General features: G+C 48.0%; 8 protein-coding genes and 1 non-coding gene across 12 annotated transcripts; 4 read left to right on the forward strand and 5 right to left on the reverse strand.

Annotated features, from left to right (window-relative positions):
• Positions 1–107: 107 nt before the first annotated feature.
• FOIG_08508 (peroxiredoxin (alkyl hydroperoxide reductase subunit C)) lies at positions 108–1,546 on the reverse strand. 4 transcript variants are annotated; one of them, XM_031208549.1, is made up of 3 exons: positions 1,069–1,546; positions 518–1,011; positions 108–393 (listed from the first exon to the last, which is right to left on the reverse strand). In XM_031208549.1, exons 1-3 carry the CDS (start codon positions 1,173–1,175, stop codon positions 353–355), a joined length of 642 nt encoding a protein of 213 aa, XP_031061555.1. In that variant the 5' UTR covers positions 1,176–1,546; the 3' UTR covers positions 108–352. The 4 variants fall into 4 exon arrangements, with proteins under 4 accessions (XP_031061555.1, XP_031061557.1, XP_031061556.1 ...); XM_031208551.1 differs by having other exon boundaries at positions 108–414; XM_031208550.1 differs by having other exon boundaries at positions 108–1,011.
• A 243-nt stretch (positions 1,547–1,789) lies between these two features.
• FOIG_08509 (uncharacterized protein) lies at positions 1,790–3,382 on the reverse strand. Its single transcript, XM_031208553.1, has one exon. The coding sequence runs from the start codon at positions 3,245–3,247 to the stop codon at positions 1,799–1,801; it is 1,449 nt and encodes a 482-aa protein (XP_031061559.1). The 5' UTR covers positions 3,248–3,382; the 3' UTR covers positions 1,790–1,798.
• Positions 3,383–6,162: 2,780 nt separating this feature from the next.
• FOIG_08510 (uncharacterized protein) lies at positions 6,163–7,476 on the forward strand (the record flags this gene model as incomplete). Its single annotated transcript, XM_031208554.1, has 5 exons — positions 6,163–6,479; positions 6,570–6,790; positions 6,858–6,979; positions 7,037–7,145; positions 7,259–7,476. The coding sequence occupies 5 exons, from the start codon at positions 6,163–6,165 to the stop codon at positions 7,474–7,476; spliced, it is 987 nt and encodes a 328-aa protein (XP_031061560.1).
• A 2,049-nt stretch (positions 7,477–9,525) lies between these two features.
• On the forward strand, positions 9,526–10,046 carry FOIG_08511 (uncharacterized protein; the record flags this gene model as incomplete). The annotated part of the gene is made up of 2 exons (XM_031208555.1): positions 9,526–9,534; positions 9,597–10,046. 2 exons carry the CDS (start codon positions 9,526–9,528, stop codon positions 10,044–10,046), a joined length of 459 nt encoding a protein of 152 aa, XP_031061561.1.
• A 557-nt stretch (positions 10,047–10,603) lies between these two features.
• On the forward strand, positions 10,604–11,089 carry FOIG_08512 (uncharacterized protein). Its single transcript, XM_031208556.1, has 2 exons — positions 10,604–10,740; positions 10,797–11,089. The coding sequence occupies exons 1-2, from the start codon at positions 10,646–10,648 to the stop codon at positions 11,041–11,043; spliced, it is 342 nt and encodes a 113-aa protein (XP_031061562.1). The 5' UTR covers positions 10,604–10,645; the 3' UTR covers positions 11,044–11,089.
• A 289-nt stretch (positions 11,090–11,378) lies between these two features.
• On the reverse strand, positions 11,379–11,461 carry FOIG_08513. The gene has a single exon. It is a non-coding gene; the product is annotated as a tRNA-Lys (tRNA).
• Positions 11,462–11,664: 203 nt separating this feature from the next.
• FOIG_08514 (uncharacterized protein) lies at positions 11,665–13,722 on the reverse strand. The gene is made up of 3 exons (XM_031208557.1): positions 13,164–13,722; positions 13,015–13,115; positions 11,665–12,964 (listed from the first exon to the last, which is right to left on the reverse strand). The coding sequence occupies exons 1-3, from the start codon at positions 13,381–13,383 to the stop codon at positions 11,771–11,773; spliced, it is 1,515 nt and encodes a 504-aa protein (XP_031061563.1). The 5' UTR covers positions 13,384–13,722; the 3' UTR covers positions 11,665–11,770.
• Positions 13,723–16,105: 2,383 nt separating this feature from the next.
• Positions 16,106–17,158, forward strand: FOIG_08515 (uncharacterized protein). The gene is made up of 2 exons (XM_031208558.1): positions 16,106–16,997; positions 17,055–17,158. Exon 1 carries the CDS (start codon positions 16,142–16,144, stop codon positions 16,892–16,894), a length of 753 nt encoding a protein of 250 aa, XP_031061564.1. The 5' UTR covers positions 16,106–16,141; the 3' UTR covers positions 16,895–16,997; positions 17,055–17,158.
• Positions 17,088–18,886, reverse strand: FOIG_08516 (uncharacterized protein). The gene has a single exon (XM_031208559.1). The coding sequence runs from the start codon at positions 18,795–18,797 to the stop codon at positions 17,448–17,450; it is 1,350 nt and encodes a 449-aa protein (XP_031061565.1). The 5' UTR covers positions 18,798–18,886; the 3' UTR covers positions 17,088–17,447.
• Positions 18,887–19,714: the final 828 nt, after the last annotated feature.

The raw sequence follows: 19,714 nt of genomic DNA on the forward strand, positions 1-19,714 counted from the left end.
GCGACGGAAATGCGGTAACCGGGGTGATGATTTTGAGTTTGTTGAGTGCGACGCGTTTCAGGCATTTACAGTGGGAGGACGATTCACAAACTGTGCAATCGTAAATGCCGTGCAAGACATTAGGTCACGGTCAAATCGGCAGTAAATATCGTCAATCAATATACATTGTTCAAGGAATGTCTATAGTCTAAGTCTAAGTCTACTTTCTAATCGTATCTCGTCAAAGACGACCGGTCGCAATCGTTCGACACAAGTGCATCGCCCTCCATAAATATAAGGATCGTTTCGTTATTTTTGCGTTGGATCGTTCGTCATATGCTACCGGTAGCAGCGCGGTCTTTCTCTTCTTTCTTTACTGGCGGGTGTTGATTGGAATTCGAGTCTCATTGGAATCTAACATCTATGCCTTAGCTCCTGTAATATTACAAATCTTAGTCAAACAAATGTTCATTTGCGCTGTCCACGAATGGTGTCCAGGTCCTTTTTTATTCAGTCCTGGGTCGCTTCCGGGACTCACCATTCTCTCCCTGCTCCGAAAAGTACTCCAGGCTTCCCTTGGGATCAGCCTTCATGGTCTTTCCACCCTCCTGCCATCCGGCAGGGCACACCTCGCCGTACTCGTCGGTGAACTGGAAGGCCTTGACGAGGCGGATGGTCTCCTCGACGTCGCGGCCGACGGGGAGGTCGTTGACGGTGATCTGGCGGAGGACGCCCTTGGGGTCGATGATGAAGAGGCCGCGGAGCGCGATGCCCTCGTCCTCGATGAGGACGCCGTAGCTGCGCGAGATCTTGGTGGACTTGTCGGCGACGAGGGGGAGCTCCAGGTCGGGGCCCAGACCGCCCTGCTTGCGGGGCTTCTCAACCCACGCAAGGTGGGTGAAGTGGGAGTCGGTGGAAACGCCGAGGACGGTGGTGTTGATCTCGCGGAAGCGGTCGAGGGCGTTGTTGTACTGGATGATCTCGGTAGGGCAGACAAAGGTGAAGTCCATGGGGTAGAAGAGAAGAACGACCCTACAGGAATTGAATCAGTTTAACCATCCAGGTTCTCAGGGGGAGCGTGAATCGTACCATTGTCCCTTGAAGTCAGAGAGCTTGATGTCTCTGAACTCGCCTCCAGGGAAGAGGGTAGTAGCCGAGAAGTCGGGAGCAGGGCGCTGAACAAAGGCTGAAGACATGATGATGGTGTTTCGTGATATCGATTGAAGAATCTAGAAGGTCAAAAAGAAGGGGAGGAGAAAAGGTTTAAAAGCGAGAAGCTTCGACGGAACGCGACTAAGAAACGTCTCAGGAAAAAGCAATCACTGTGGAGCCCGCGTTATCAGGGGCCCGGTCATAGAACAAGGTGGAAATCATCAAATTTTAGCGCCATATTAGCTGATACCGTGGTAACATACCGGTTCACGGCTGAGCAAGTAAAGTAACTTTATGTAATTAGTGCTATTGACTCACGAAATTCTTGGTGGCATTTTCGATGGCGGTGACGCAAATGTGGACTGACTTATCTCTAGACGGTGTGAATGCCGAAAAACGCGTTCCAGAAAAGAAAAAAACACGTGCGGTACCTGCGGAGACGACGCAATTTGATTCCAAACTCGCAGCGCCAATCAACGCTTATCAATCGTATCCATTTATATCCGGACCGGCTTCGGAGTAGCTCGGTTCGGAAAACCGAGCTCACCCTACACCCATCTTATCAGTCCTACACGCACACATCTTGTCAGTTGCGATATCGCTGCCATTCTTTGGAATCTGATGTTGATCATGATTGTTTTATTAATAATCTGATAACAAAAAATATCTAGTGTTTTAATCCGTTGCCGTTCTTTGTGCTCTTTGTGGCGAGGAGATTTGCTTCGTGGATTATGTCTGACATGTCGTCGAGCGCTAATCGCGGACTCAATGCACAAATCCTCAAGGCTACTTTCCCTCGAACCTTTGTGGTCAAGATGCCGGCTTTGTTACTTGAGATGAGACTCTTCGAGATACCAGTGTTGATAGTCTCGAGCCCATCTTCCGCCAAGCCCTCTGGCGCATAACGGAATGTTATAACGCCCAAGCTAGCAGAGCTGACAATCTCCCAGTCAGGTAGTTTTCTCAACTCCTCTTCCGCCCGCTCAGCAAGATCAAATCCATGATCAATCATCTCCCCAATCCTCTCAACACCAATGACCCTCAAAGTGAACCACAACTTCATAGCCCGCGATGCAGGCCTCGTGAGCTCCATGCTGTAGTTCCAAAAGTTTGGAATATCCTCATCTTCAATCGCCACACCATCGCGGAGATAATCTCCTTCATTCGCAAAGCTTCTCACCAAGTTCGCTTTGTCCTTCACCAAGAGAAGACCGCAGCTGTAGGTTTGGAAGAGCCATTTGTGAGCATCCCACGACATGCTGTCGGCGTACTTGAGTCCATCGACTGTCTCGTGGCGTGTCGCGGATAGAGTTGCTGAAGCGCCGTAAGCGCCATCGACGTGCAGCCAGATCTGTTCCCTTTTACAAATCTCTGCGATTTCGGGTAGAGGATCAATGGCGCCCGTGTTTGTCGTTCCACAAGTCCCAACCACCAAAAATGGTACAAGACCTGCTTTGCGATCCTCCTGAATCGTCTGAGCCAGAAGAGTCGGGTCAAGCCTAAAGTCCTCATCCGCAGGCAATCGTCGAATCTGCTCTTTATCAAAGCCAAGCATTCTCATAGCTTTCGCAACAGAGTAATGCGTCTGGTCCGAGAGATACGCAACCGCCTTCCCCGTTTCACCATGTGGTACAAAGCGATCCCTCGCAAGCACAATCCCTATCAAATTCGCCATTGAACCACCTGAGACACAAATCCCGCCTGCACTCGCGGGAAACCCAACCCTCCCTGCCAACCACTCAATCAACGTCTTCTCAATAACAACAGGTCCTGAGGCTTGAAGCTTCGAAGCACCGAGTGCATTAAATGCACTGGCTACTATGTCGCCTAGCCAAGCGACGGGCGATGTAGGAGAGGGGATGAAGCCCATGAAGCGAGGATGGTTGACGCGCATGCGATGGTCGAATGCAGTGAAGGCTTCTTGGAGGACTTGGTCGATTGAGTGCGCTTGACCTGGCGTTCCTATCTTTTGGAGGTAGGGAACGTCTGAGGGTTGTGCGACTTTGATGATGGGGTCATTTTGAACATCTTGAGTTGTTGATGCTAAGCGTTGGGTTATGGATTGGAGAGCTGAGCATACTGCTTCAAGCTCGTCGTTGTGATAAAGGGAACCCATGTTGAAATAATGCTAAATTGTCTGTTTGTGTTCTCAATTCTTGATGTCACCAATGCCGTCTTAAATATCTATATGCTTTGATGTCTCCATTTTGTATTCGCATATATCTCCATCGACCAATGCTACCCTCGCGCCCTCTATGTCCAGATCAGTGGGGCTATTCGTTCACCTTGGCATGTCAATTGTACGCCTTTCGATAATTTTGTAGATCCTGTCAGCATTGCGCAAATGCTTAGCTGCCATAGGCTGTGAAACTTGAAACTAGCGACGTTTGATTATCTGACAAGACCCGTTTTGCCGTTTTGGGTAATTTTTGGAGAGGTTCGGATATCCGAAACCTGCTGATGCAACGATTTCTAAGCTGGAATGGGTTATGAATGTCAATTGATGGAATTGTGAGAGGCAAGAAGTAATGTTAGCGAGAATGACACGTTGTAGCCGTTTTCCCCCCTGGTTATACATGCGTCACGGCCACGGCGATAATCTTGAGGCAAATGGTGGGGTCCCTAAGTGAGAGTTTGGCAATGCGCACAAACGACGCCCTGCCAAAGACTTAGGCGACCTTGACAGCGGGAAGATAACAAGCCGGAATACTGTAGTTTTTCATTGAAGATGCGCCCGTCTCGAGCCCTCCTCAAGTGTTGGTTCAGCAGTTAATTCTGGTTGGCCAGATGGTTCTCAGGTATCGATCAGGCTGCAACCTCCCCTTCTCTCTCGCCTTATTCAAAAACGAATTTTAGAACAATAGTCACACACGGCACGAAACACTCCTTATCATAGTTATAATGGCTTTAACAGGTTATTTTATCTTCCCCTGGATATCTTAATGGCTGTATAGGTTAGGATATTCTTGCAGGCAGGAAAAGAGTGCGAAATAACTAGAGTATACTACGAAAATAACATATCTGCCAATGATGACGACCTTAGCTGAGCAATGATATAGCTTGTATAGTATGATAACGGGGCCTGAGTATCCTTAAAAATGGCTTCTAAATTAAGAATATATTGGTAGGTCACAGCCAGCCATAATATTATGAAACAGAGAGTTTTAAGCCCAGATGCCACCGCAGCACCTGATATGAGCGTGGTAAACCGAATTCAGGAAAATGGCCCAGCGTATCTGGAGCGGGATTCCTATCTATTTCGCCTACTGCCACTATCAAAACCGCTCAATCGGATTGGCCTTTTTATGCGACGCGGCAGGACCACGATGGTAACATATCCCCGATCGAGCTGTGTGCAGTAAACTCAGGTGGTTATATCCGGATAATCTCATCGCTTTCCCTAAAATGCAGAAATTAGCGTGCACCAGCTTACGCTTCAGCTGCTATAATTGGATAATGATGACTCTTAGCCTTGGGCCTTATGATTCTCTGTAAGGGTTATGCGTTATTTAATTAATTCTCTCGCTAATCTCACATCCCGATCCTTCACTTTAGCAGATATGAAGAACAACTCAACGTCATAATCTAAGTGACCATAATAACAAACCAGTAATGATAAGAAAAGTACGTCATGGTGCTCGGGGTACTAAGAAAGTCACCACGGGATGTTTGACATGCAAGTAAGGAGGCTCCTCCCGTACCCCATAGGATCATCTTGTTAATCCAGCAGTAGAAGCAGGCATAAGAAGTGCGACGAGGCCAGACCAGCTTGCTCACCTTGTATCGGGGCGGGATGGAAATGTGACTTCGCCTCGTCAGCTCCCCCCGGGGCACCGCGGTACACGGCGACTCCTCTCATTTGTAGTCTGCGATACCCTTCTGCTAGGCCTTTACTGGCTGGCGAGTATCAGCACATGGAGTACTTTCGGGTCGTGTGTGTTGGGGAATTTTCTTTATTTTTTGAAGTCACCGAGTGGGAAAACATCATCGTCCAGGGCACTCTCGCTGAACCAGCATTGCATCATGCTGCCCTAGCAATCGGGGCCTTGGCTAGCAGCCGTTACCATCCTAGCGTATGGCAAAGCACCCCAGCGACCGTCTTTTCAATACGGCATTATAGCATGGCCATCCAGGATCTCCAAAGTCGGTTTGATGGATCTCCCCAAAGTGTAGAGCTTGCCGTCTTGGCGAGCGTTCTCTTCAGCTACATCGAATTTCTTCTAGATATCGATAGTCGGGTCGAGATGCATATTCAGGCTGGGTGTTCCATGCTTGAGAACCTTCTCACGAGGCACGATATGACGCTCGCACTTTTGAGTCGGGCTGGATCGAATTGCGAGGTTGGCAGTTCATCTACTAGGTATCATCTACTTGCTCGTGCTATGTATCAGGTCACTACACAAATTATGTCTTTGCGGCATTTTGCTCGAACAATAATAGTTGATAAATAGATGCTTTTTATTAAAATAATGATTAATAGGATATTGGTTCAAGTCGACCTGTACTCAATGGGCTTCACACAATGCAATAAAATACACCAAGATATACACTGGTCAGTAATTCCTTACTAGCTTAGGTCTAGCGTACTACCGTTGGGAGAGGGCGTATAAACGAATGTGGAATACTACAACCAATCGCAGTCTTTAAAGCGTATCTTTTGTGTTTTGATTCGATGACGAAACCCCAAGCCAGAAGGAAAAATCGCAATACTAACCTTAATCGGTAAAAAGTGTCATATTCCCGTATTCTTCCTGCTACGCTAGCGCTAACAACTATGGGCTAGGTAGGTAAAATCCTCTGTCTGCAGTCAAATAAATCTTGTATCTGTAAATGCCGAGCTTTTCGGTCTTTTGCGAGATTGGGTTGGGATATAAATACAGACGTAGTAAGGCATCTTATTCTCAATGTTCCAGATTCCTTAATTCTTTACCTCTCAGACCGTATATAGATTAGCCAGGCAGTTTCCCCTTCACCATCACTAGAGACTCATCGCACAAGAATTTACATCCTGCCCAATAACTCGAATCAACTATGGCCTTCTCATGCTCAACCTATACTACAACGCGCGCACTCACCTACTCTTACATTCATATCCCGCCCCAGCTCCCAAACACTCAATACTTTCTCTTCCTACATGGCTTCCCCTCTACATCGCATCACTGGCGCCATCAGATTTCCTTCTTCAAGGCAAAAGGCTATGGAATCATAGCACCAGACTTACTAGGCTTCGGGGAGACGTCAAGACCGACTGGGTTAGAGATGTACAAGGGTGAGGATATGGCAAGGGATATTGTTGAAATCTTGATGTCAGAGGGCGTTGGAATGATGGTGGGCGTGGCACATGACTGGTATGTTAAGCTCATTCGCCTCTCTGGTTGTCACATCCAAGCCGTTCTAAATGGACAGAACTGTAACGATGCTAACGCTTCATCCTTCAGGGGTTGTTTCCTTTTGTCACGACTAACAAATTATCATCCCGAGCGCTTTTCGGCCTATGCGTACATCGACCACGGATACATGGCCCCTGGCCGTAGCCTCACTACCGCGGCGGTACAACATATCAATAGATCGGTGGAAGAAAAACTTGGGTTTTCAATCCTTGGGTACTTCCTTTTCTTTGATGACGAGGATGCTCCTAGGCTCCTAGATGAACATGCAAGTTCCTTCCAAACCCGGTAGATTTTGACTTGCTAAAGTATTGGCGACACTGTAGTCCGAATCGGTAGAGTCCCTCTACTTTACTACCGACGAAGAGATCAACAAGAAATACAAGGGCGCTCTGGGCGGTTTACGCTCTTGGTTGACCGAGGGCAAGACTACCAAGTTGCCAGCCCATTTGACATCAGAGGTAGAAATTCGATCTGTGATGCATGATGTTACATCCAAATTAACGTACATGGAATAGGATCGCAAACATTATGAACACGCTTTCTCCAAGGAGAAAGGTGGCTATGGCCCTGCGATAAACTGGTATAGGGCTTCTCTGCGTAACATTAACGAAGAAGATGAACGAAGTATGCAATTCCTCCCTCTATGCCCTGTATCTCTTCCTCTCCTCTGCAGCCCCCAGTACCTAGAGATTGCTCTCTGGCACCTCCGCTTCCATATTTTACTAATACCGAATCAGAAATCACAACGGCTGCCCACGTCCTAACGCACCCAACCCTATTAATCGCGTCTACGAACGTCATTACTGCCACAATGAATATTCCAGAGCAGATGCTCCCTTTCGTGCCCGATCTCATAGTTGAGCAAGTTGCTGGTGGACATTGGCTGCAGCTAGAGAAGCCAGATGAAGTGAACAAAATTCTGGATAAGTTTGTAGCAAGGTTGGGAACCGATTAAATCGATTGATCAAACATTGGCAGAGAGTCTAAAACTGACAGACCTCAACATCCCTTGCAATCCGATATCGCTTTAAAGAAGAGACGATTCTATAGTAGCTTAGTGTTATATCTAATTTATGTGCCACTTGCGTCTCGGGACTGGAGAAGCTTGAATTAAAGTAGTCCCAGCCGCTTCGGTCAAATCTACAGATAGCTTCCGAAGTCTTTTTTTTTTTTTTTTTTTTTTTTTTTTTTTTTAGCATGTTGTCGAGGCCTGTGATGCTGATTTCGACGTGGACCGGGTACAGCGTCGTGAAGCAGCCCACCATTCTAGAAATGTGTAGCGACTCGCATGTCCATACCCCCATGATCCTTGAGTGAAACTTGGAAGCGCACATATGTCTACCGAATCAGAGACGTCTCTGACCGAGCTGGTACGGCAGGATCCGAGGATCCGTAGATCGACGGGGACTTGTCCGAAAAGCAGCGTCGTGCTAAATCCTGTTGATCCCCGCCATCCGTATACGGTCCTATTGACAGGGAAGGAAATATAAATGGGGAACTTGGTGCTCAATGCTTTCTTTGTGAATTAATCGAGGGCCTGGAACCCCCACGCTCTGTGTTTTCAGTCAGCGCTGACTCTGCGGAGGCTACCCCGATCCCGTAATGATGTCTACTCAATGAAGTGTATCAAGTCTAAAATCTTAAGTTAAAGTTTAAATGGCACTTTTATATCCAATTTCATTATCTATGCTTGATTTGCGAGAATAGCCTGTTGACCAACTCAAGTGAAAGTAATTATAATAGCCGTTGCGATGAACAAGAGCGGTTGACGTAGCTTTCTATTATCGCCAGAGAAATATTAGCTGTATCGAAACACAGATAGTCCCCGGAGCCGGAAAACCTTAACCGCAATACTCCGCAGTACAAAATGGAACAGGATATAATTGTAATAAAGGATTTTAGACTACGTCATAACGTACCAGGCTTGTTCGTTGAAATGCCGCCTTGCCAAGTAAATGTTCTGAGGAACAAGCTCTTTTTATGCCGCTATGCCCTGGACCTACCCTCGGACCCTCGGACCAGCCCTTAAGTCTAACGAGCATAAGCTTAGCCAACCTTGCGTCTGCGGCGCTAAGCCTTCCGGGCAATGTTATTTCAAGCAATGGACATGATCCATCTGTTGCCACACTACTGTAGAAAGGACTTTAATTCATCTGTTGCTCGTGGAGATTCAACTTCACTTCGCTGGCTGGAGCATCACAGAGAACTACAAAGAATGCACTCCAATTAATTAACTCCAAACAAGGAAATATTCCATGAGATACAGTCATGTGTATGCGTTGTATGCAAGCATAAGCTCATGGGCTTTAGAAGAAAAGTCGTTGCCCGTAATAAGCCGTATCACATCAATCACTTTGCATGAGCCATATTCACTCCATCCTAAGGAACCTTTGGTGATGTTACAACGAAGGATTGCTGACAGGCAGCCGGCACCTTATCGTCTCTTGGCATTGGAAGTCTGTACTAAGCAAGTGAAGGAACGAAGCAATTCTCCGAACGTGCAGTTTCTTGCCGGATATCGAGATCAGACGCTTCACTGCACTTTGACTGGCGGCCAATAGGGACTCAAGGTCGTTGGTGGGAAGCGGGCCGTAAGACTGCCAAGGATCTCGATGTCGAATGCGGGTATTCAGCTCCGCGTAGATCTCTCCATTTGTAGCCGCGCAGTTCTAACCTTGTACTTAGTTGCAGTCTGCTTACTATAGAAGATTAGTCTTTTTGAGATCGCAGCGTGATCAGTCTACTTCAAGGCAAATTATGTGTCATGGCACTTGTGAAAGGATTCATCATGCGTTTTAGTCTGTTCTGAGCCGAATCTGGGCTGAGGCAGGTTGATCATACTGTTCCTCTTGTTACTCAAGAATCCGGTAATTGGTATCCTTAGGCCTATAAATATGCGTTGACTTCCCGCTGCTCTTGTCTGGCTAACAGATATTCCAAGGCACACTCTGAAACCAAAGAAACAAGACCAACTAAACCATCTTTCATCCTTCCAACAGCCACGATGTTTTCGGTGAGTCCTGGAACAACCCTCAGGTAGCCAAGATTAAGGAAAAGTAAAACCAACGTTGTCAGCTCCGTACCACCTTGACCCTCCTCGCCCTTCCAGCTCTTGCTGCAGCCGGCAATGTCTGTCTCGGTGTATTTGCTGTAGCTGGTCTCGGTGACGCTCCCCCTGACGTCTACTACGTCGCCTTCGCCGCCGGATCGCCATGTGACGAAAGTCGATCAGCCATGTTAACCGATACTCTCAATGAGAACTGGTGCTCAATTTCCAATCGCGCCCCGCAGTTCGACATGTGCGGCAGCACGGCCACCATCTTCAATGCTGGAGAACCTATTGGCGATGATGCGGACTTCAATGACTGCGGTGCCAAGTTGAGCATCAATGGGGAGGAGTTTGATGGAGAGGTTCTTGAGGAGCTTGCGGAGGATAACCCTTGCAGCGCCACTTGCAATAACGGTATTGCTTTTGGCAATATTGGTGGTCTGAGGCACTATGTTGATGTGCCCATGTGTGACTAATGCTGGGCTGGTTTATTCGGAGAATATCGAGACAAAGTAGTTGAATACACTTTACCTGAAGAAGCTATTAAGGTGTATTTTGAGAACAATGCGATTTATCTTTGATTTGCATCCATGCGTGACGGTGTAACAGTGTTGAGGCTCAGGGCTTTCTCGATCTCTGCATTACTCGGGATATTTACCACCCCCCAAATGCTTATTCTTCTTGAGTATAGTTACTTTCCGCCGCTCCCGAATTGCTGAGACACAAGTAATGGGGTTATCTATTTAGGTATTAATGGGAAACAGGAAAGGTCAACAATACCGCCAATGTCAAACTCATTGGGAGAAAGAATTTACAACAAGTTCATATAATAATTTAAAGTCTTTTTAATTAGAAAGACAATTTATATGGAAATGGGCTTGTAATAAATAATAGATAGTGGAATTAACTTTCGGCTGTTTATGTCATCTGAGGATGACTTCAGATGTTGATCAATGACGTATTATTGATGTTGATATGTGGTGACAAAGCGACACATCATGTTCATTACTTATTCGAGAAACCCTCCTCGTTCAATTACTCCATTCCACACGATAAATCCAAATCACAAGTCACCATGTCAGGAAGTGCACCTAATGATCCTGCCCCCGGCGGTCACTCTCGAGAGTTGCAACAGACACCCTTTGACTCGAACCAACATGGGCAGGCCCAGTAAGATAACCTCAGTGGTCCATCATCTACTTGCAAAACAACTAATTGCTTTTTAGGAATATCATTGATGAGACAAAAAACACTGGTGGCCGAGTTGTCGATGCAAATCTCGGAGCCAGCATTGATGCAGCCAAGTCTGGAGAACTCTCCAGCCGTGTTGCTGATATTTTGAATCAACCTACTGGAGGTCGTGTTGGTGGAACGTTGTCAGCACAACGCAAGGCGTCGGAGGTTGACGAGAAGGGCTTCAAGGTTGGAGAAGAAGGAGACTTCCATAACTTGGCTCACAGCAAACAGCCTTGAGCATCATCAGAGTCCATCTCAGACCAATAGCAATTAATACAACCCAGCTTTATTCATATTCCACATAAGAACAGATAGTCAATTCGATTTTAACTAAATATATTTAGATCTGCTATAAGTCGCTCATAACTTTTATATTATATTTAAATTAGTAAATAAGTAACTAAGCTACCTAACCCATTAGCCAAAAAGCCTATAGAGCAAAAGTGCCAGTGCAGAGCAAAGAATTGTCATCTAACTGGTCATTGATAGAGTGACGGGCGGAAGATAGATTTACTACCTTCAAATGGCAAAAAGAGAAAGCCTCGCTGACGCTCGCAATCGAATATAGGAACAGCCCGATGCGGGGGTCGAACCCGCAACCTTGAGATCGCGTACTCGTAAGAGTCTCACGCTCTACCGATTGAGCTAACCGGGCGTGGCTCTTAATTGTTGAAAGAAGCTGCTCAGATTTGTCACCATGTTGGCTGACAGATCTGGTTGGAAGCGATGGATCTACGCTCTGTCACCGAGGACTTGATGTGTGTAGTATTATCAATCTCATGCTGACTCTATAGGCGCGTCACTGGACATGACGTAGTTGGCAATAAATTACACGTTACTGCACCAGAGACAAAAAGGCAAGGTAAATCAGCATCCTAATATTCATGGTAAAATACTCCAACTCGCTTCTAAATTCATCAATGCCCATCATAAATTGCAATAAACTCAACCACAGCTGCAAAACTCAAACAGTAAAGCGGAACCTCGGGCTTCTCTCACCCATAGACTCAATCTCCTCCTCAGTCTTACCCTCAAGCAAGTAATCCTGCTTACCCTCATCACGGAGCTTGTTCTGTCGCTTAAAGTGCAGATGGAGGATGATGTTGAGGATCAACGACACAACAAGCATTCCCATGCTGGCACCGTAGCCAGGGCGGTAGTGAGGAGCATACTGGCTGGAGAAGAGGAAGGGAGATGCGACACCAGAAGCGTTACCGATGGTCAGATGCATACCCGTTGAGAAAGCTCGCTTTCCGTAGCGGGGGTTGTTGGCGGGTACCCAGGCGAAGGAGATACCGGATGAGAGGAAGATGCCGATGGAGACGAAGCAGCAGCCTGCATATGAGACAGCGGCGCCCTTGCCAGCGATGAGCATACCATAGCCGATGATAGCGGATCCGATGCCTCCCATGACAAAGAAGCCTCGCTTTTGGGTGATATCACTGAGACGGGCGCCGATGAGATAGGTGATGGCTCCAATGGCGTAGACAGGAACAGTCATGGCTTGGACCTCGGCGGAGGACCAGGTACCCATAGCCTTGACAATGGTAGGCAGGAAGACGACAAAAGAGTAAAGCATAGCCAGGGTAGGGAAGAGAGCGAAGCAGTAGGCCCAAGTGGTCCAGTCCTTGACGCCGTCAAGAACATCTTCCTTGAGAAGCTCCCGGTTGTTTTTCGCTCGGCCGACTTGCTCATCATGAATCTTCTGCAGATTGATCTTATCCTCTTCAGTAAGAAACTTGGCAGTTTCAGGGCTGTTAGGCAGAACGAAGGGAATAACAACGCCGGTAGCGATAGTAGGTGCACCATTGATAAGGATGATCCATCGCCAAGCACTCCAGCCCATGGCACCATCCATAAAGCTGATGCCATAGGCGACAAGACCACCGGCGACACCAGAGATGGCAGCTGTGGAGAAGAAGTATGCGATACGAAGAGCGAGACTCTTGCGGCCGTAGTACATGGAGAGGTAGAGTACGACACCGGGGAAGAAACCGGCCTCGCAGAGACCAAGGAGGAGGCGGCATGCGATGAGGGCTCCTAGGTTGTTAACCCAGGCACTGCAGGTGGCGACGATACCCCATGCGATGGTGAGGCCGGCGAGATAGTAGGCGGGCTTGAGCTTCTTGATGATGAGGTTGGAGGGGGACTCGAAGAGCTGGAAATATGTTAGCTTTGTTGGGCTGGTGGGTGATTGGTGAAACTTACACAGTAGGTGACAAAGAGTACGGAGACAGAGAGTTGGAACTCATTGCCTGTCAGGCGCAAATCTTCTTCCATGCGAAACAGACGAGCATTGCCAATGTTGACTATAATATGTTAGACACCTCACTTGTGAGCAGAGTTGAGTGGCATACCTCGATCCATCATGTTCATCAGATAAACCCACATAACCATAGGAATGATGCGATAGTCAAGCTTTCTGAGGATAGCCCTCTCAGTCTGCTTATCAACATACTCATAGTTCTCACCACGCGCCTCCTCAATGCCTCTCGCCTCAGCCTTCATGTCAGAGCCAGAAGACGAGTTGGGACGCGTAGGCTCTTGATGAGCGGAGACATTGTCATGGGCTGTCATCTTGGCTGCCAAGTTGATGTTTGAAGAGAATGCCAAAGAAGAAAGGGGAGTAGTTTCAACCCTGAGAAGACGATGCTGGATGATCGACGGAAGAGAAACAAAGGTGGACGAGGGACCAGTTTTATACCAAAGCCAAGATATTTCTTACCCCGTGGGCAAAAAGACTCAAAATATCTGGAACTCCCCACAAACCCCAAGGTAGATTCTCCATATCGCAGATTCTGTTATCCAACGCCAAGCATATGCAAGCTCAACCATTGCCACGCGAGGCTTGTCTTGGCAGCTGTAACGCCTTATCCAATCACTCCCATTCGTGTGGGAGCCTCGGACAATATCCACACGAGGTTACAGCCAAGGCTCGTCATATCTCCTTCACAATCTCGGCCCATATCTGCGTTGACGAGATGCAGAAATCTTCTCATGATCCCCGGATTTTGCTGTCCTCCCCACATGCCAAGGCTGTGATAACGGCTCCGCGTTCTGGAAGTGCGTCTTTTTCTGGGGTCATAAGCTCAAAATACCGCCAATTTCACCATATTGAAGCTGAAGGTGTAGTCGGTGATTTTTCAAGGGGCGGCTATCATTTGAGGCTGCAGTATTTGACATAGCCGACACGTGGCGGACGAGCGGAAGAATTACCACATCGATGGCAAGCTGGTGCAGATGGGGTTTTATCTTGGCCTTTTCTTGGCTCTCCGAATGCAAATTTGGGGTGAGAAGAGAGATGTGCAGTTTTAGGCGAGATGAGAAACTATGCTGACCCCCAAACTTTGACGAGACGAGCGGCCTCCTCTTTACTCCGCCTTTCTGTGCCCCAACTTATTCATGCTTAAAATAAGGATGACCAATAGGAATGAGGCCAATTTGTTGAATCATCAGGGTAGGTAAGAGTCCATCTCCTCGCTTCATTCCAATGTGCTGTCATTCTTCTTCTTCACTCTTTACAGGGCCAACAGTGTCAAATTTAGCCAAGTCTGGGGTAAAGAAGCACAGATGGGGCACATCAGATCATCTCAGATCACAACATTCGACTTTTTTCTCTTGACATCTGCATTGAAATCTCTTAAACAGCGGAACTTCTCACCGACCCCACGGGGAACCCCATAAACCAGAAGATGGAGACGAGTTGGAGAATGCGGCCGTCGGGACGCGCCAGCCAAGACTGCCAAGTATGCCAAGCGCCAGTTATACGCGGTCAAGTCGAACGAGTTTTGCTCTTCTGGTGGAGCGATCTCTTGGGTACTCGTCATGGTATTTCCTTGTTCCTTTTGCTTGGTTGTTGAGGGCTTTGTGTCTTTCTCTTTTCTCGGCGTCCGGTAGGCCGGGAATCGTGGGGATTTGCTTGGCGTGTCGAACCATCGCGGGGAAGGAAAGAAAAGTCTGGGGAATATCTAGACTTTGAGAGAATTAATGCTGTTAGCTAATTCTCTGAGCTGAGATTTGAGGTACACTATGCATATGCTGAAGGTCTAGGTTGCCATGTGGCTTCTGCATGATAGTGAATCACGCTTGTAATTTTACCGCCGCGTTTACTACCCGTGTCCTCTGCCGTGAGGGGAAGCCCTTTCACTGACAAACAGAAAATTCTAGTGTCTTGCAGATCATTTGGAGAATACCACCATCATGTAAACCAAGGGGTCATCTAAGGCCAAGAAGGTGCCTTCGAGATCCATCTCCGACGCATCAGGATATGTATGTCCGTCTTGGCCAGTCTAGTGCAAATGCAAAACATGCGTGGCAGGCACACCTCGGTTTTCTACCGAAGAGGCTTGACAGGCGTCAGGTTTGTTGTGCTTGCTGTGCTGGGGATGTCAAGATTGATCTGCAGATGTTTCATGGTGTAAATCCGACTGTGGTCGCAAGAGGGTCTTGCGGCTGCCAAAAAACAGTATCCTGTCATATGACCCCGACTTTGGTGTTTTCCTGGTTGCTTTTGGAACTCAACAGACAGATTAACAAGTAGGAATCGCTTGTCCTGATTGTCTGGCATGATACTGCGTAGCAAAGGGGCCATGCAATAGAGCAAGTTGACCTCTTGTGTTTTATCTGGCTTAAAAACAGTATCAAGACCATGAAAAGATGTTTGATAAGTGTTTCTGTATATTGAACTCTCGCCTAAAGCGTGACGCCAGGCAAGCATATCGTTTTGCAAGGCCAGAAGAGTAACAGATCAGAAAGCAAGCATTTTGTTCATGGTTTCGGAAGACGTTTGATGGACCAGACATTTAAGGCATAACCAATTGGTGACAAGCGTAAGAATTGTAGGGCAGTGTTGCTGCGCACCAGCAGCCAGGCAAATTCAGTTGTGTCAGGTCCCAGGGTAGCAAGCGCTTTATGCCAGTGCACAAACAGTTTGCATAACTCAGTGGCTGCTTGTGAAAGTCGCAGTGCGTGGCGGGGCAACAGGTGAATGCCCATTGGACCTTAGGCAGCCACCCCCTGCTATTTATCCCTGCTAGACTGATTTTAGCATTCTCCTCTTCCCAACTCTAACCACTCTCAACCCTGCACGCGCATCCACACACGTTATTCCCGAGACAAGGGCCCTTTTCCCTTTTGGCATTGTAAGTTGAGTTCTACCGAATGACTCCTTCGGCAGCGCTGACTGTCGCGCGTTGAAAGAGCCTCGTTTGACGGGTTTTCGCTGAGTGAGTTGTCGCTGACAGGAGCACAAAAGGTGTTCGCCTACGCGTCCATTTATTTGTTCGTCACTTCTTCCCCACAAACATACATCGCGACAATCGCTAAATCGACCAAGATGTTCAAGCAACGATCTCACGAGACTCACCACAACACTCACGTCCCCGAGATTGAGGCTAATCCGGGTGAATACACCGTCGCTGTCCTCGGCGACAGCCTCTTCGGGCGATTCAAAACAACCGGTAAATTCGTGAGCGTCGAACCATCCGCCGACGAGATGTTCAAGCTTCGATCTCACCAAACCCACCACGACACCCATGTTCCCCAGATCAAGAACAACCCGGGCCAATACACCACCGCTACCCTCGGCGCCAGTGATGTAGAGCGCTTCAAGGTCACGGGCCGAATCCTGAGCATCAACGAAGACTCGCGTATCCTCAACCTCGGTGTTGGGGGTGACAAGATCTTGAATGTTCAATACCGCATGGACCAAGGTCTCGTCCGCCTTCTCAAGCAGCATCAGCCAAATATCAAGACTATGTACATCCACATGGGATCCAACAATCTCAAGAAGCAGGGTCTTCTAAAGGGCGATGCGGATGCTTACGGTGCGTTGATCAAGCAGCTGCGCACTGAGTTTCCTGACATAACCATTGTCATCACTGCGCTGTTCATCCAGCGCGGTCTGGGTCTTGATGTGATTGAGGACGCCAATAACAAGCTCAAGGCTATCGCTGATGAGAATGAGTGCGAGTTCCTCCCTTTTGGAGATGACCAGGCGGGGATTATGAGTGAGGACAATGTTCACTTGAACGAGTTTGGGTATCGCAAGTGGAACGAGATCCTGGTCAACGACATGAACAACCACTGAGCAGCACGCTCGTATCAACTTGGAAAGGATAAACAGAACCTGCGTGGTCGGAAGACCGCCATGCATTTGCATTTGACGCGAGCGAGCCAATGTCTTTACAGAAGTAAGTCGCTTCTAAAAGCATCCCGCCGCAATGACTGGGCTAACTATTTGTTTATAGCAAGTGCAGGAATAAACCTGAGGTATGATTCTTTACTGGTCCCGATCGCGATATTGTATGGGGAGTATCATGGCCGCGAAAGTTTGGATCATTGAAGGAAAGATGGTCATGGATATGACCCTCACTCTATCAGGGTGAAGCGTCGGCAAAGTATCAGACACATTACAGTCTTGTATTTCTGTCCTAGACTAGAGATTTCGTGGCCTTCTTCATTTCCTTCCCGTGCACTCTCCAACCATGCTGTGTCTGCCAAAACTCGCCGCCATCACTAGTCAATCATTGATAACGACTCTGCGAGTCTCACTTTCGGGAACGCGAAACTAAGTTCATAGCCTCTGTGATTTCACCCGAGATAGGCCTATCGATATAAACAAGAGCCACTGCCAAATACCTCTAGTTACCGACAACAGCCAGCAGACTGTTCACGCGGCTGTTATTCTCCGTATCCATATCATAAGGAGGCGGACGCTTCCACAACAGCTTAACACCCGGCTGGAAGATCATGCAGTGCGAACTTCCACCAAAGTGAAACATGCCGATCTGCTGTCCCTTTGTAATATGAGCGTCCTTCTCAACAATAAACTCACAGCCTGACACTTCAGCCATGCCGATAAACACAATAGCCATGAGCCCAATCTTAGGGTTATCAGCCTGAATCCAGATAATGCCCCGCGTAGCTACAGCGCTGATATAAGGCTGCGAGTAGTTCGGCGCCGCGGGATCAGGATCATCTGGATTACCCGCCAGGCCCTCAAAGTAGTTCTCACTGTAGTACGACCCGGGAACGAGCTCAATGTCGACGACTTTACCACTGACGGGCGCGTGCCAGCGATGATAGCTCTTTGCACTGAGGAAGGCTTGGTAAACGGTGCCGTCGACGAGTTTGCTGGTGTTGGGGTTGGAGTTGAGCATTCTGTCGAGGGAGTAGGGCTGGGACTTGAGCCAGAATTGATCGTGGAGCTTGACGTGCTCGGCGACTTGGAGGGGAGCGGATTCGCATGCATTGGTGATGACGAGGGTTGGATCAGGATATTCTGGGGTTGGAGGGGCGTCGTCTGGACAGGCGATCGGGCGCATGCCCTCTCTGAACTCTCGCGTGAAGAAATCGTCCCACGACTTGTAGCCATAGTATTTTGCGGATGGATCGCAAATGAAGATCTCATCAAATGTTGGGCCGCAAAGTTCACCAGTGTTGGCTACAGTGGCAAGCATATGGAGGGCATCCTGGGATAACCAACCCTCTAGACCGGACTGGGAGCCAGAAGACTCCAAGAACGAACCCCAAGTGTCAAGAATACCCTTGAACGAGGCGTTGACCTCAGGGAGAAGCCAGAACTCGTAGCCAGCAATAGTTCCCATGGGCCAATCAAGCACAGCATTAATAGGAAACCCAATCATCCCCATGGCAGTAGGAGGGTCTTGCTTATCAAAGAAGGGAGGGGCAGATTGGATAATGAGCCTGACGACAGCGATGAATTCATCAAAGGTCTTGAGGGCTGGTTCACCAGTGGGGTCATAGTACTTGGAAGATTGGGTGAACATGTCGTTGGCAAGAGTCTTGAGGTAGGGGGTGTTATTGACGAGATCCTGAAAAGCATCGATCTTGGGGTTGGGGTCAAGAGCAGCATAGTTCCTCTTTTTGGCTTGCTTGAGCTTGGAGGCGATCCAGTCCTGGATCGCTGAGCGTTGCTCGGGGAGCCATTTGCCGATGGGGCGATGGGCTGTGAGAGGGAGTGAGGTCATGTTGGACAGTGAAGTTAATACGAAGAAAGAGACTGCAAGTCTTTTGAAAAAGTAAACGAGCAAGGCCTGATCAATATGGTCGAGTTTATATACATAAAGATCCCAAATCCAAGTACAAAGCCAAGCAGAAAGGAGATGCGGAGTCTCACGGATCAGTCCCAGCCGACGTGACACAGAACCTTCACCACCAATGATATCCCAGTACGACCGAGACATACATTGCTCAGCCCGCCACAATTCCAAGATACCTGCCCGAAAAGCTCAGAAGCGCAGCAACTGCCGTCATAAATGCACTCACTCGCAGATAATTGCATCACAGATCTGAATACTCCAGTAGAGTTTGCAGCGCTTACATGTGAATATTGCACATTGTCTGAGACATGAGGAGGAAAGAGTCGAGACCTTGAATGATATCACATATCGCGGGGTAACTGCCGTGTCCGTTTGTGTTGTACGAAGTAACAGGTGGTATGTGATACTGTCGCAAGAATGGAGGACGAGGAGGGGAAGCTGCGTGAAATTGTGAGATGCGAATGAAGTATCGAAATGACACCGAGCTGGGAATAAGAGCACATAATATTACAATGAAGATCGGCAAAAAGGTGAGCTTTTTAATTGCTCATGCTCGTGGCCTGTTCTTGGTTCAGCATAGCATTGAGGCCGACTCGGCCGGTGATCACTCTCAACCACCCTAGGCACGGCACGCAGATAGTCACATTCCAGAGCTTCTCGGAGGTCTAGCTGTATTGGTCAAGAGCTTCTAGAACTTGGCGCAAAGCTGAAGATTCAGATCGCGCATGTGAATGATACGCAGGACAGGAAAATGTTCAGGAGGAACAAATCTGAGATTCTCGTGTGTCTCTATCCTTCTAAATGGGTCGATGGCCAAGTAGATAATAAGAACTTCCTGGCCGATC

Source organism: Fusarium odoratissimum, assembly GCF_000260195.1.
Source record: "Fusarium odoratissimum NRRL 54006 unplaced genomic scaffold supercont1.13, whole genome shotgun sequence".
Classification (NCBI taxonomy): domain Eukaryota; kingdom Fungi; phylum Ascomycota; class Sordariomycetes; order Hypocreales; family Nectriaceae; genus Fusarium; species Fusarium odoratissimum.